Below are 16,706 nucleotides of genomic sequence, written 5' to 3'. Positions count from 1 at the left end.
TTAAGGGTTAACGGCGCCGACGGCGCCGTTAAAACCTTAACGCCTGACTTGTAATGAGGGCCCATGTCTCACCTGAAGACATCCTCTCCCCACTCCCCAAGGTCCCTCCACTCAGGCGATCCTCTATCGAATATCCATCCCCAGGGTTGGGATCAAAAAGCAATGGCCTTTCCCAGGCCACCCGAGCAGAGGATGTTGGGAAGAAGGAGGTGAGGACGCCCTCAGGTTTCTCACACTAGGCCCTGTTTCACTTTTTTCAAAGTTGGGTGCTCCCTAATGCGATTTTCATATCTGGAATATACGTGTAACAAAATATTTTCACATTGCTATTGTGTCTGCAGTTTAGGTGCTGCATTCCCTTTGAATCTAGGTGGATTTCAAACATTGTTTCACATTGTGTTTGTCTCTGCACTCTAGGCCCTGAACACCTTCCAATTCTAGGTGTATTCAAAACTGTTCACATTTGATTGCCTCTGCATTTTAGGGTTGCTATCCTTTCGCATGTAGGTGTTTTCCAAACATTGTTCACATTGTGATTGCCCTGCTTTTTAGACCGTTTCACCTTTTCAAAGTTGGGGGCTCTTTAAGGCGATATTCATATCTGGATCGTTTTCTGTATTTTTGGGCTCTGTTCAGCTTCTTAATTTGGGTGTTCCTTTCAGGCAGTGTTCGCTTGTGATTGTCTCTGTATATTAGGTCCTGTTCAACTTCTGAATCTAGGTGTTTTGCAAGCACGGTTCACTTTGAGACGGTCGCTGCATTTCAGGCCCATTTTTGCACCCTTTGATTCCATACTGGCCTTCTGGCAGCTTTACCCTTTGACTGCTTCTAGACCGGTCTTCTAGCAGTTACACATTGTGATTGCCTCCACACTATAGGCCCTGCTCACCACTGCAATCCAGGTTTTTACTCAAGCATTGTTCACTTTTAATTGTATCTGCATATTAGGCACTGTTCTCCTCTAAATCTGGGTACTCTTCAAATGAATATTCATATTTGCATTGTTTCTCCATTTTTGCCCCATGCATTCCCCTTCCTGAATCTAGGTGTTCCCTCCAGCGTTAGTCATATTAGGCCCTGCGCACCTTTTGAATCTGAATGCTTTCTCATTACATTGCTTATCTTGGAATTGTTTTCTGCTTATTAAGCCCTGCATACATTATTTCTTTTGTTTTTCCTTTTTTTTTTTTTAGCTGCGTGCCCTTTCTAGCACTTCTCGTACTGTGAGTGCTCCCTCTATTCTGGCTTGTGCATCTTCGAAATCACTGATCACATCGGTCAGTCTCCCTCCCCTCTAATCCCCCTGCCGCTCAGAACCAATTGCTCCACCATGCCAAACAGCTCCAAGGCCAGAGGAGCCCCCTGGAGCATCAGGAACCAGAAGACCTCCTCTCCACCACACCTTCCTCCTCTCCTTCCCCCACCAACGCACATTAGATAGCCCCCTCCACCCTCCCCTCCCGTTCTTCCACTGAAAGATCCCCTTCACTTACTCCCCTCCTCTCTGATCCCCCTTCCCACACCTCCATCCTTCGGCACTATCCCAACCCTGCCCAACCTCTCTTCCGCTCCCCTGCTAACACCACTTGCCGCCCCTACCCCTCACCACTGTCCTCCTCTGCCCCCTCCTCCCTTCCCTTTCTCCCTGCCCAAACCCCTCCTGCCCGATACTGAAATTTCACTCCCCTAAACTCTGTGTGCACAGCCTTGGCCAAACCTCCCCACTAAGCAGAACCTCCCACCCTCACCCACACACCCCTGACAACCTGTCGTCGCCCAGGCACAGAAGACCATTCATTGAAAGCCCCCTTGCCACACTGCTCCCTGTCAAAAACCAGAGGGCGTTTCACAACCTAATCCCTGGGGATCCTGTACTCAGGTGGCCAGGGAAAGGCCATTGCTTTTGGATCCCAACCCTGGGGGAGGACAAATGAGGGAAGATCACCTAGGAGGAGAAGCACCCAATGGTGAGACATGGTATACCCCTTTTTCCACAACCCATCTAATCCCTATCAATGCTTATCTTATGGGAAACTACAGCTCCCATAATTCCTCCCCACTTTACATTGTCAACAGTATTGAGCCAAGGAAGATGAGGAACGAGGTTAGAAAGATTACCTCCACTGACTTGCATTGACTCTGTCCCTTTAATGAGGCCATACAGGGTCAGGCATGTAGTCCTAACAATGCACATCTGCCACTTGTTAACCCACCCTGTTGGGATAAAAGGTGGCGTGCATATGCAGACCACGAGCGAGGCTTGGCATGAAAAGGAACAGCTCTTTCAAGGCTGATGCGAACCAGGCTGTGGAAGTTGGAAGGCCAACAGGCTGGTCGGCAATTGCAAGGATTGACCCCAAATGGGTGACAGCCTGCCAACCACAGGCTGAGGTGCTGCTGCAGGAGCGAGACGCCGCCACTGGCTGAAATATACAAGAACATAGCTGGTTCACAGCTGGGCCGGTGCTGGAATATGCCCTACGGCGCTGCACGTGAGCACATCAGTTTGACCTGCCTGGGGCAGAGTGCTGCCTAGCTGTAAACACCTGACACCCCTCTTGTGCTGGTGGGGTCCCCCGGATTCATTCAGTGACAGGCCACGGCTGTAGCGGGGCAGCACTAGCCAAAGAGGCTCCTGGTTCGGCCCCATACAATCTTGGTTAACCCTTCTTTCCTGCACTGCCTCGCCCGGGGTACCTCCTGGTTCTGTGGCCCCAGCAGCTGATTACCCCGGCCCATTTAACCTTTAACGTGATGGGAAACAATAAAAGGCAGGCGAAGATGGACCAGTTTGCCTGCCAAGATCAACCCCCTCTTCCTTCTGCCACAGCTTTCTCCTCCACTACCATCGATGTAACCACCCTGAATGAAACCCTGCTGGCTTTGAAAAACAGTACTGACAACCTCGGATCCAAAATCGATACATTAACGTGCAAGGTAGAAACCCCATCCATTCAGATAGACAAACTATGTGGCCGCATGACAGAAGCTGAACTGCGTATCGGGGACAACAAGCATAGGGTGGCGTCCCTGCAGAGAGAGGTGGTGACCCTACAACAATCTTTAAGACGTGTCGAAACCAAGAACGAAGACCTGGAAGGAAGATCGCACAGGAATAACATCTGAATTGTGGGGGTCCCTGAAACTACCCATATCAATAACATGGAAACGTTCGTCGAAAAACTCCTCATGGACATACTCGAGCACCCTATAATGTCCAACATGTTCCTAGTTGACAGGGCACACCGCTCTCTTACCCATAGGCCTCCTCCTGGTGCGCCTGACAGACCCCTCATCGCCAGGATACTCAACTACAGGGACAGAGATACTTTGGTTAGAACAGCAAGAGACCTAGGCAAACTGTGATATGGCTCCTCGGTTATCAGTCTGTTCCCTGACTTCAGCTTACAGGTCCAAGAACAGAGGAAGTCATTCCAAGCTGTGAAGATTAAACTCAGGTAAAAAAATATTTGCTATGCTATGATGTTTCCTGCCGAACTTCATGTGGTCCATAATGGCAAGACCTGGTTCTTCACCAATCCTGCAGCTGCTGACCGATTTATCTGTGATCTCCCTGATCTAGTTGGGCCCCGGGAGGACCCTAACAGCTGATGCTAGCATATTTATCATCTGCCAGTTATGATGTCATATCTCCTTCCTTGTTATTCATGTGCCTATGAACTCCGTTGCCATACCCAGTAATTTCCCTTGCTTCAGATGGGAATAATTTGCTATACCCACCCTGTCTCTAGCTTACATTCACCATCCGTTGCATCTTTAGTTCCTGTTAAGGGCCAGTAGGTTCCATGTTGCAAAGACAATGGTTTTGCTGCTGGTCCCCCGAGCTAAGCTGCCACAAACAGTACCCGCTGACGCAGTCACTGCGCCATGTTCTACATGTGTTCTAATTTGTTTTGGGGTCATCTGTCAGAGAGATGGAGTTTCTGGTGTGGGTGGAGGGTGATAGGGGGAGCATTGTTTTATGTTCAAGGTGCGTACATGATTTTTGGTGTCTTGCTACAGAAACATACTGTATTGGGTTGCACACTCTCTCTCAGCACAAATTGCAGCGGGATGTACTGGCCATGCTGGAACGCCCCACTATTCTATCAGTATGTCAAGGGCCATGGGGGTGGACCACTAAAAGTAATGTATTGGAATATCTGGGGGGTTATCAATTGCAAAACATTTCGATTGGTGATTAACCATGCTAAGTTGCATAAAGTGAATGTGTTATGTCTACAAGAAACTCACATCTCACGGGATGGCACGCTCTCACTGGTTAAAGGTTGGGGGTGCATTGATATGGGTCTTCCTTTTCATCACAGGCTCAAGGGGTGGCAATTTACCTTCATCAATCCTTAAAATTTCGTTTACATGAAAGAATGTGTGTTACTGAGGGTCGATATGTGTGCCTCGCAGGTGAATGCCTTGGTTTGAAAATCCTGTTCATCAATATTTATGCTCCTAATGTCAACTCACCGGAATGTTTCCAGAACTGTGCAGTCCAGCTTCATAAATTCCCTACATATGAAGTGGTATGGGTGGGTAATTTTAACATGGCACTGTCCCTGGAATTAGATCGGTCATTAACAACACAAATAACGCTGCCTGGGGCAACATAGCGGACTCACTCGAGCTGGTAGATATTTGGAGACCTATGCTCCCCGACACAAGGGAATTCTCGTTTACTCTAGCGCCCATGGCAGTGCTTCCAGGATTGACTATATCATGTTGACTATCCCCCTTAACAGGGCAACACAGTTCACTGGAATACTGTCCAACCACTCTCCGATACTGTCCTCCATTTCCATCCCTGGAACGGCACCACCATACTTACCAACCCTACTGATTTAGGCAGTAGGCTACTACCTTTTAAGCAGTCCTACCGTCTACAGATTTGGGTGACAAATCCTACTGCTTTTTACAGGGGCAGGGAATTTATGTGATTTTAAGGCAAGCCGCTTGCGACCGGCCCAGGACAAAGCATGCAACACATTACTTTGTCTGTCTGTGCGGTGGGTGGGTAAGTGATTACTTTGATTGATGGGCTCAGACCAATCCAGTAACCAGACAGCTACATGGCTCTGAGAGCGGCTGTGTGACCTCGTATCTCACTTGGTCTTCTTCTGCTGCACAGCTACATGGCTCTGCCCTGCACTCTGGCCGGGTCAGGCCTTAGGTGAACCACCAGTGAAGGCAAGTGGCAGAGCGTACCACCATCACACAGCATCTGTATATCAAACTCAGGAGGGTATCAGTCTCCATGTTGTTCAGTTATTCATCTTGCATTGCAGGAATATATTTGTATTGCCCATGTTGCTGCTACAGAGCAGTGGCAAACTTTGCCTACCAGCTCTGTGTGATTACCTTCTGTGAAGTTAGGTGATTGAATTCAGTGTTAACTTACCATTCAGAATTATACATTTTAAACCTTTGAACATCTTTCGATGTTGTGCTGTTTGATGGGTTTTGTATTTTAGAATGCTCCAGTAGTGCCAACAATGTATGTTTTGTATTTTCCTGTGATGTAATTGTTATGCAAAGTATTATTTTTGAAACTTGAAAACTACTACATATTTTTGGTCACCGAATGTTGGCAATTATGCACCACATCCCCACCGGTGGCACCTATGCCCAGCGCCATTCAAGGCACAGTGTTCCGGCCGGGTATCCATGAAGATATTCCTGAATATTTTCTTACCAATGCCGACTTGGTCCCCGACTATAGAACGGTTTGGGAAGCATTAAAGGTTTTCATAAGGGGCTGTTGTATCTCCGGAGCGGGTGGTGTTCTGAAGTCCCTGAAGATGACCCTACGTCATCTAGAAACAGAAATCAAAGACCTGGAACATAAACAGATGCTGAGTAGGGACCCACATGTTGAAATAACAGTGACTGTCAAGAGACACGCACACCTCGAAACCTCAGATAGAGAGGACAGATATCTTGGGGACTCGATCCGGGCAACAAAATACGCCGAGGGTGGCAGACCCAGCCACACTCTGGCCTGGGCAATCCATAAGGATAGGGACAAGGAAGGATACTTGAGGTTAATGACCTGAAGGGGAACCCAGTGTGCGACTCCAAGGATATCAGCAGGCTATTTCGGGATTACTATAATACATTATACTCATCCCAACTAGCATTCTGAGTAGAGGAAATCTGTTTGTATCTCAACCGAGTAGCCCTCAGTTGGTTAGACCCCTCCGTTGCTGACCTGCTGCATTCATCTCCCACCATAGAAGAGATTTGTATGGTAATTCTTGACCTCCCAAGTGGTAAAGCCCCCGGCCAGGATGGCATCTCGGCAGAATTCTACCAAGAATACGCCAATATCCTTGCTCCACATCTGTGTCGCATATATGAATTCTTGGTGTCTGCTGGGCTTCTCCCAGAATCCACCAGGATGGCGGTAGTTACACTCCCACTTAAACCTAATAAAGATTATCGATCCTGTACGTCAGATAGGCACCTGTCGCTTATAAACATGGATAATAAAACACTAGCCAAATTATTAGCTAACAGACTTCTTCCCCATAAAAACGCCCTTGTTCTTCCAGATCAGGCAGGGTTTATCCCGAGGAGATCCACACAAAATAACCTCAGATGACTCTTTTCCATGCTACACAACGTTAAAGAGGATGTCCCTATTGTAGCGGCAACCCTTAATGCTGAGAAGGCCTTTGACTCTGTCGAGTGGCCTTTTCTGTTTGAAGTCCTGTGCAGATCTTAACTTGGCCTCCACTATATCCAATGGATTTGTCTACTATACACAGCCCCCAGGCCGAGGTACTGAGGTTCTGTGTTCTCCCAGTTTGCTAAATTTGAATCTAGCTGTGCCAGTGGCTATACTGTGTTCATCCAGTTTGCTAAATCTGTATACAGCTGTGCCGGTGGCTGTACTGTGTTCTCCTAGTTTGCTAAATTTGAATCTAGCTGTGCCAGTGGCTTTACTGTGTTCACCCAGTTTTCTAAATCTGTATCTAGCTGTGCCAGTGGCTGGCACCCTTTTCTCTCCCCACTCCCCCTAATCACCTATGGCACTCTCTTTTTCTACTATTGTCTCCAACTGTTTCTCCATTGACTATCCTACCCTTCTCATTGTCTGACAGGAAGACGTTCAAAAAGGATATCTTAGCCTCTAACCATGGTCTCCCTATAGCTGACACCTACACCAGCTCTTTCTCCAGACATACCCTCGCCGACATCCTCTTTGTCGGTCCTTCGCCAGACCTATGGACTCTTCATATGGTCTGTGTGCTTACTCCTTTCTCCTCATCTCCGATTAATGGTGCCACCCGGTGGGAGTGTCATGATGCCTACCCCCGGGGATCTGGATCGAGTCCATCAGCCCCGGGAGCAGGCATCCAGATACTTGTTAAAACCCCAGCAGCCCCGGCTGGGGGCTGTTTGGGTTTAGTCCTGGCGCCTTAGGCACCAGGCTCATCTTAGAAACCAGTCCTGGCACCATAGGCGCCAGGCTCATAGACATTACTTACCTCATGCAGACCATGCTGCTAATGAATCCAAGCCAACGTGAGGCCTGGATGGGACTATTTTGTTACAGGGACTATTGTTTACTCGGGTGTGGTTCTGGGGAACTTCTTACCTGGAACTACTTTGGAGGCTATTTAAACCACGCCCGAACAGCAGCACACGCATCCTGCAGCGTAACGCTCACCGTGCCTGCAAGTCAGCATCCAGTCTTCTGCCACGCTCGCCTCGAATACCGGAGCTCCTAGAAAAAGGGGAAAAAGGAAGAAAAGGTTAGATCACAGACATTATTTTAATTCCTTACCTTATTCCGGATCCAGCACATCTCCGAGCCTGGAAAGGACATTATTCCAGCACGCGTCGCATCGCCAGCAGCAGCGCCGCGTTATACTCACCAGTCCACAGCATCTTCCGACTCGGCGCTGCCTCCATCATTTTCTTCGTCGAACTACAGCACCTGGGGGAAAACAAAAGAAACAACAAGGTGAGCCAAGAGAGCCAACAAATATAATCTCTTACCACCATAGGCTTACCTGATTTACCACCGGAGGCATTACCCTTTAATACGCCTCATCTTCATATGCCGAACCTATAAAGGAAGAGAAAACAACAAGTTAAACTCATGCAACTTTTACCAGACAGTGTTGGGTAATACAGACTCTTACCTGAACGCCATCAGCTGCCTCCAGGCAACATTATTTTGAACCAGCTGCAATTCAACAAGGGAATGGAACAAGAGTGAACATTGGACATATTGAACTCTTTGAACTTTATAAACCCCGGAGTCAATATTCCTCCGGAACTCCTCCAGTACCTTCAAACCAGTGAAGTAACTGGTATCTACGCGCCCCTGCATGCCATGCAGGATGGAGAGCTCATCATTTAAAAACATAAGGTGAGGTTACTAAAAGGGGATATCGGAGGTGACAAGTGGGGAGAACGAGAACAGTGGGAGAGGGCCATCACTAAAATCCACGGGTGGCTAAATCCCTTTGTCCACTTGCAGGAGAATACTTCTATGGATCAAGGAGACGAGATTAGGCGTGCCAGTCCAGACAGTTATCTCGGCAATATGGATCACGTTGGTGGAGACCGCAGCTGTCCCGGTCTGATTGACGCCCCTGTGGGAAACAGTTGAACGTAACGGAACGCGAAGCCTATCTACAAATCCCCACCCGGGCGTAATGGAAACCTCAGAAACCGACCAACTTGCGCTATTGTTAGGGGAACTTAGGGCAGAAGTGTACTCCGCGCGCCAAGAAACTAATCCCCTCAGGAGAGAACTGATTGTGTCAAAGGAGCGCACTGATGATCTTGCTAGACAATTGCTGCAAAACCAAGCTGGGCAAACACCATTACCTGGACTCGGGGGGAATCCATCTCCCGTTTCATCGAGCAATCCTGTGCAAGTGGTTCTACCAGGGGGCATTCCTTTAGCTCCACCCGAACGTTTTGCTGGGGACCCGAAAAAGTTCCCCGTGTTTATGAACCAATGCCGCTTGCACTTTTTATGCAGACCTGGAGCTTTTCCAAACGACCAAGCCAATGTAGCCTTTGTACTATCATACCTTAGTGGCAGTGCAGCGGATTGGTCAATTCCACTAGTCAACCAGAATGACCCTCTTCTTCGGGATTTTCAGGGTTTTCAATTGAGCATGGAAAGACTATTCGCCAGACATTCACAGGGACAGGCCCTGGATAACGAACTTTTATCCTTACGACAAGGTAACCAGGATCTACTAACCTATATCGCAACCTTCAATAGGTTGGTGGAGGAAACCGGATGGCCAGAGGTAAAACGAATTACATTATTTCATCGCAGACTTCGGGGTGAACTCAAAGATGTGTTGGCCCAAGTTGTGAACCCACCTCAAGATTGCGCAGAATATATGGACTTAGTGGTCCAGTTAGACCACTGACTTCAGAATAGAAAGGCTGATCGAGCTAAGTTTGAGAATCGGGTATTGGTTAAACCCAATGTTACCCCCAAAGGAACAGATGCATCAGAACCAATGCAGATCGGGGGGGTTAAGGGACCCTTATCTCAAAAGGAGAGAGAAAGGAGACGGCAGATGCAATTGTGTCTGTTCTGTGGGGCCTCAGGACATTTTCTACGGGATTGCCCTATAAAACTATCCAAGAAAGTAGTCGGAGTTGCTGATAGAAATCAAACAGAGCCTGATTTGGGAAACGACCACGCCCGACAAGCGTAGAGGTCCGCTTGCCGAGCTTGAAGAAGGATACTCAGACCTCGCACCTAATTATACCAATGGTCCTTATTGATCCAAGGCAGCCATCGCGTATGCACGCAGTAAGGGCATACATTGATAGCAGGGCCGTAGAAAACTATACAGACCACGAATTGGCTTCTAGGATGAATCTACCTCTCTGCAAAAAGACCACTTCGGATGTCATCACCACAGTCGATGGAGCTGAAATTGCCTCTGGGCCTGTAACTCATTCCACCGCAGAGATGACACTGTTGGGCAGGATGGGCATCGAGAGACTATTGTGTTTGATTTAATCAAAGCCCCGCAGTTCCAAATAATACTGGGGATACCTTGGTTGGAAACACATAATCCTTGTATTGATTGGCAAGAGAAGAGAATAACCTTCCCGGATTGTGCACACACCTATTACCCGGGAAAAACCTTGAACAAAGGCCTGGCCACAGTTGCTGATCCAGTCGTGCAGTTACCTCAGGAATATCAATAATTCCAGGATGTTTTCCAAAAAGAACAGGCAAACACCTTACCACCTCACAGATCATACGATTGTCAAATTGACCTCATACCCGGTGCACAACCTCCATGTAGTAGGATCTACGCCCTTACGGAACCCGAAAACCTTCAACTACGACAATACTTGCACCAATACCTTGCTAATGGCTTCATTCGTCCATCCAAGTCCCCTGAATCCTCAGCTTTGTTCTTCGTGCCTGAAAAGGAAGGTGACCTCAGAATGTGCATAGACTACCGCGCATTAAATCAGATCAGGGTGAAGAACCGATACCCATCGCCTCTGATCCCCGAATTACTAGACCAAGTAAAGGACGCTTGCATCTACACTAAATTAGATCTCTGAGGGGCATATCATCTGGTACGTGTAAAGAAAGGCGACGAATGGAAGACTGCCTTTCGCAACAAGTACGGATTATTCGAATATCAGGTGATGCCCTTTCGGTTGTGCAATGCACCAGCAGCCTTCCAGTATTTTATGAAGGATGTCCTTCATGAACTCATTGACGTCTGTGTTGTCGTATACATAGACGATATTCTAGTGTACTCCTCCTCAGAATCAGACCATGTTAAGCACGTTCGTGCAGTCCTCAAGAAACTACGCCAGCACAAGTTATATGCAAAATTGGAAAAATGTGTTTTTCATGCTACCGAAGTTGAATTCCTTGGATTTATCCTGACTCCAAAAGGAGTCTGAATGGACTCTCGAAAGGTGGACGCAATTCTCGAATGGCCATTACCCAGTTCAGTAAAACGGGAACAAAGCATGCATGGATTTGCTAATTTCTACCGCAGATTTATTCCTGACTTCTCACATGTTGTACACCCCATCACAGCACTTTTGCGAAAAAACAAACTATTCTTGTGGACCGAAGAGGCTGAAAAGGCCTTGCAAGAGCTGAAATTGAAATTCACGTCGGCACCTGTCTTAAAGCACCCACGCCCCGAGCTCCCATACATAGTTGAAACCGATGCATCCAGTTTAGCCATGGGGGCTGTCCTGTCCCAAAAGGATCCTAAAACCGGTCAACTTCATCCAGTAGCGTTTTGGTCCAGAAAGTTTTCGGCCCCCGAGTTAAACTATACAGTTACCGATAAAGAGTTGTTAGCCATCAAATCTGCCTTCAAGGCTTGGTGGCATTATCTTCTCGGTGCCAGGCACACCATTACTGTAATCACCGACCACAGGAATTTGCAGTATTTAAAAACAGCCAAGGCCCAATCATCGCGTCAACTTCGATGGCAATTATTCCTTGCAGAATTCGATTTCGTGATCACTTATCGCCCAGGTTGTAAGAATGGTAAGGCAGATGCCTTATCCCGAATAGGGATGGGAGAAGCATATTCGAACCCAGAACCAATGCCTATAATTCCAGAACAAAGAATTCTTGGCATAACTACTCTACAGACTTTAGAAGATATTCATTTAAAAATCCACCAACTTTTCGATTCAGCAGCCCTGCAGGACTGGGTGAAAAAGGGCCAAGATTATTCGGTCATCAATGACTTACCTTACTATCAAGGGCGTCTATTTCTACCACACAAGGAACTACAAAAACTAGTCATCTCCAATTACCATGATGCTCTGATGGAAGGGCACCCAGGTATTGCAAAGACTGAAGCTAAAAATAAAAGACAATTCTGGTGGCCCACCTGGCGGAAAGACGTAAAGTCATTTGTACTGTCTTGTGGCATCTGCGCCCAAAACAAAAGTCAGAAGAAAAAACCAGCTGGTCTTTTACAACCTTTAGATATTCCACCCACACCATGGCACACTTTGCCTTTAGACTTTATTACAGATTTACCGCCATGTAATGGATTCAACACCATTCTAGTTATTGTGGATCTTTTTTCCAAGAAGGCCCACTTTATTCCTTTGAAAGGATTACCTTCCGCCAGTGGCGGCTGGTGAGTTTGAAAGCTGGTGGGGCGTAAATTTCCCAGGGCGAATATAGACGCGAGCGCGCGCACCGCGCGAGCCCACCCCCCCCAAGGTGGGTGCGGGGGGGTTATCCCCCCGCGAAAATTTTGGAAAAATGGCCTACAAAATGTGCAATTTACTGTCCAAAAAACCCACCGAAATATGAAAAAAGCATTCGGTTTTACATATTAATGGTGGTACACTATTCTTACGTGTGCAAGTGTGATGGTGTATTTTACAGCAGCTTGTACTGGGAATAGCTGGTACTATGGTGTATGCATAAATAAATTCATTATATAGTCAGTAATGATGGAAACATGTTTGTCATGCTGTTACTGGCATTCACATGCGTTCATCCTCTTACTAAGGTGGGATTTGAGGCATTTTCTGAAAGGGGGAAACTAAGCTAAAATATGACTTTAGTTTTTAACCACTTAATTAATGCGACATATTTGTCCTACCTCTAATGGCTGTCTGCCTCGCTGAGTTGCCATTGCGTCAGTTGCTCAAAGTTGCAACACGTGGAATGCACAGGTCTCAGAAATGGCACATACATATTGCATGGAGAAAAATGCAACAGAAATAGTTTACTATGTTGAGTGCTTTATTATCAACCAACAACCATAACATCAAAACATACTTCACATTTCTCACTGTTCTGTCAAATAGATCACTGCAACCTTAAACAAAATCCTAACATATATAAGGCCATTGAAACAAAGAATTCAAGGTAACCCACAAAATAACTGCAAATAGCTCGTTTGTAACAGAACATTCACTGGTCAATCATTTTGAAAGTTTGTACACAAATTGTGCACGTCTATTTTTCAGAGAGGCAAATTTATCAATAGTCCGTGTATTGAAGTCAGGGATCTCTTGAATTAGTTGTTTTTCCATGGACAGCATGGCCAAAGCATTCAGACGATCCTCAGTCATTGTGTTTCTCAAGAATGTTTTAATTCGCTTCAGGGTGGAGAAACAGCGCTCAGACTCAGCTGTTGTCATGGGTGTAGTAATCAGAATTTTTAATAACTGCATTGTCTCACTAAATGCTTCTTCGAGATTGTTTTCAACGAACAATTTTAATAAAGAAATTGCCCCACTTGAACTACAGAATTCTGGTCTCTCATAAACAATTGAAAGCTCAGTGCGCAGTCTTTCCTTGTTTAACATGGGGTACGCTTGGACAGTTGCATTCAGTGCTTCATTGGGAAAAGACTGTCCATGTGTTTGAAATAGGTCACTCTGCAACAATTTGGCCCCCTCCAAGTGGTTAGTAAATGCAAAGCGTTCTTGGGCTTGTGTAACTATAATATCACATACTTCTTTAGCCAAACGATTCAAAGTGTTCATATTTGCATTGCGACCTGAAAAAGTTGCCTCTGATGGAAATTTAGCTTCCAGATTGTCAGTGCTTTCACGTACTCTGCCAATGCACTTGATAAAAGTTTCAGTAGCTTTCTGCACATACACAGAGTCAATGTCTCGCTTCTGAAGCTGGTTATATAAAATGTCGACATGGGGCATTATGTCATTGAACAAAAAAAGGAAGAAAAGGAACTCCTTCTCTTTCAGAGTTCGAATGAATCCCTGGGCCTCATGCACAGTAACCCCCTCAAAATCAGTCCGTCTTTCAATAATTTTCTCAAAGCATGTACGGAGTGCTTCCCTGTGCCGATATATGGCTTCCACTACCCGAATATGGTAGCTCCAGCGAGTGCGAGATGGTTTTGGAAGTCTGGAATCTGAAACCTCATCTAGAACTGCGGTTCTTTTTGGAGAACGAGAAAAAAATGTACAGAAGCCAGAGATATCCAAAAAGAAAACTCGAGCTTGTGAGATATTTGAAACAGCCTGTTCAATGATGAGGTTAAGCTGGTGTGCATAGCAATGTACATAATGTGCATTTGGATACACTTCAGCTACTTTCTTTTGGACTCCACCAGACACCCCCCTCATTACACTCGCACCATCATATGTTTGCGCAATTACTTTTTTTTTGTGGCAATCTTCAGGGAATACTTTGTCCAATTTTTCCATTATGGCAGTAGCAATGGTCTGCGCACTAGAGTCTTTCAGATCAGAGAATCCATAAAACCTTTCAACAATTCTGTATCGTTCATCAATGTAGCGATAGACTAGCACAGACTGAGTCTTAGTGGAAATATCAGTTGTATCGTCTGCCTGAATAGCCACATAATCAGTGCATTTTAACTGCTCTACAATGATCTCTCTGGTGACCGTGAGCATGCAGTCCAGCAGTTCATTCTGAATTGTTTTTGAAGTGCCCTTGAATACTGTTGCATTTTTTAAGTGTAGTTCCATTGCACTGTCTATGCTGGATACAAAATCCACCAGGCCTCTAAACACACCAGGATTTAAAGAGTCTTCAGTTTCATCATGGCCACGTAAAGCCAATTCAAACGCACCACAAAAACGCACACAGTCTATTAACTTTGACAAGATGTATCGGTTTTTATCCACATCCTCATTATGCCTCATCACGCTCCGGCGATAGGCATCATCCAACTGTGTTGCAATGTTCACACTTCCCAACATGCGCAGCTGTAATATATTCTCAATATGAGATTTGCACGATTCATGTCTCTTGGTTTTTTCTGACAAATGCTTTAAGTCAGTGACTCCGGTTTTTGTCCAGGCCGTTTCACCTCCAAACAGCAGGCAAGGGAAGCAGAACAAAGACCGCTTAGCAATGCTACCAGTGAGCCATGTCTTCTTTTCATACCACACCATGGAAAATGTGCGTGTGTAAGCCTTTCCCCTATCTTTTGCGGACTGTTCAATTTTTACATCTGGCCGATCAGGCCCTAGTCTTTTCACCTCCAGTTTTTCACTGTGTGCGAGTCCGGAAAATGGTTTTGAGAGTAATTGGTCCACTGAATTCATTTTCAGCAACAGTGACACCTGTTAATAAGCAAAATGATTATGTACATGTATATGTAGATGGGATCATGTAGTCATTGTTAGGTATGCTCTTCAATAACACATAAGTATAATTAGTCGGTACTAGACACAGATAGCGTCTGCAATTATACACAACTCTGCTGTACTTATCATCGACCAGTACAGTTGAGTATAATTGCTGATGTTATCTATGCATGCGTTAACACACATGCCCATTAGCAAATGTGACACCAGCCACACAGTACATATTGCAGCTTGTTTGGCAAATGAGTACTTATGGAAGAAATGAGGCAAGTTTGTTCTGTTAATACTGTTCTAAAAAAACATTGTTTAGAATGTAGGGAGATTTTTCTGACTGCATGACACAACCCCAACCCCTCCCAAGCACTGTGGGAGCAACGGTGAAGATTAGAAAGAAGGTATTCTGATGTTTGAAAGACTGTGGGATTTTACAGCAGTAAAACAAATTACTGTATACCATTCAACTGGATGATACCAGGACATCATGAGGTAAGTGGGAACCACCACCCAATCCTATCCTTCGAAAAACAGTTTCCAAATGGACAGGTTTGCTTCCGTTGAACCATAAGCAGGCCTTTTTGCATTATATGTATGACTTTCGATTTTCACATGCCACCCTCTCAGCTAGTCATAGATGCCATTCTGTAGTCTGTACTGTTCATCAGATTTTCCCCCACCTCATTGATCCCCACAAACATGGGCTTCTTTTCACATTTTTTTTAACCAAGATAGCTGTGTGCCTTCTTTACTACAGATGAACACAAACAGAGTTAGAGTGCCCTGAGCACCAAACCCTACAAAAGACTCATGCTAGCTCACCTCGTTCTGGAGAATGGTCACTGCAATGAACTCCTTCGCAGGCTATGGGAAATCCAAATCCCGGAAGGTGCACTGTGGAGGTTGAAGTCTGATGTTTTTAGTTGCACAATTGCCCTGGACTGGTTGGATTTGTTCATGTAAGGTGTTGCTGATGGTCTGTAAAGAGAAAGCGAGAGACTGATCTGAGAAAGGGCAACATAGGCTTAGAGCAGTATTAAAATGGTTTTCACACATGAAGGAGAGAGAGTTAACTGCTTGTAACATTGAAACTGCACCAGAATAATCATTAGTACAATGTGTAAAGAAAGTACCAGCAACTACCACCATGTGCCAGTCATCAGTTGTATAACGCTGCAATATATACATTTTTGTAATGTTTTCGTTCTGGGGCTTTAAAAGTGTGCTTTGCGGAGCTCACATTACAAAATTAATTTGCTGCAGCCCTTCAGGCACCCGATTTATAAGCACTCTGCGTGTCCTTCGCTGAAGTCCTGTTAAAAACAGCATTGGCAAAGCCACTGAGATCCTGTTCAACACAAGCATTGACAAAGCCAATATTTTGGCCTTGTGCATACGGTGCAAGCTTCTGCCAGGCACTGCTATTAGATCATGATGTCCAGGAACTTGCACCATGTTTCTGCTTCTAGAACAACGGGTAGTTAATTCTGCTACAGCTGTGTCTGGCAAGTGGCACTGTGCCTGGCAAGTGTAGCTGTGCTACAGCTGTGCCTGGCCACAACAAGGAATGAAGGGATGAAGGTAGACAGATCAAGCAAGCACAACAC

The 16,706-nt window shown here is 45.8% G+C and overlaps 1 protein-coding gene across 1 annotated transcript; it reads right to left on the bottom strand.

Annotated features, from left to right (window-relative positions):
• Window positions 1-12,739: 12,739 nt before the first annotated feature.
• Window positions 12,740-16,156, bottom strand: LOC138526029 (zinc finger MYM-type protein 1-like). The gene is made up of 2 exons (XM_069636327.1): window positions 15,922-16,156; window positions 12,740-15,081 (listed from the first exon to the last, which is right to left on the bottom strand). The coding sequence occupies exon 2, from the start codon at window positions 15,061-15,063 to the stop codon at window positions 12,943-12,945; it is 2,121 nt and encodes a 706-aa protein (XP_069492428.1). The 5' UTR covers window positions 15,064-15,081; window positions 15,922-16,156; the 3' UTR covers window positions 12,740-12,942.
• Window positions 16,157-16,706: the final 550 nt, after the last annotated feature.

The sequence above is a fragment of the Ambystoma mexicanum genome, chromosome 7p (genome assembly GCF_040938575.1).
Source record: "Ambystoma mexicanum isolate Mex_15411 chromosome 7p, UKY_AmexF1_1, whole genome shotgun sequence".
In the NCBI taxonomy this organism is placed as follows: domain Eukaryota; kingdom Metazoa; phylum Chordata; class Amphibia; order Caudata; family Ambystomatidae; genus Ambystoma; species Ambystoma mexicanum.
The sequence above is the reverse complement of the archived record's forward strand: the minus strand, read 5'-3'. Positions and strand labels throughout refer to the sequence as shown.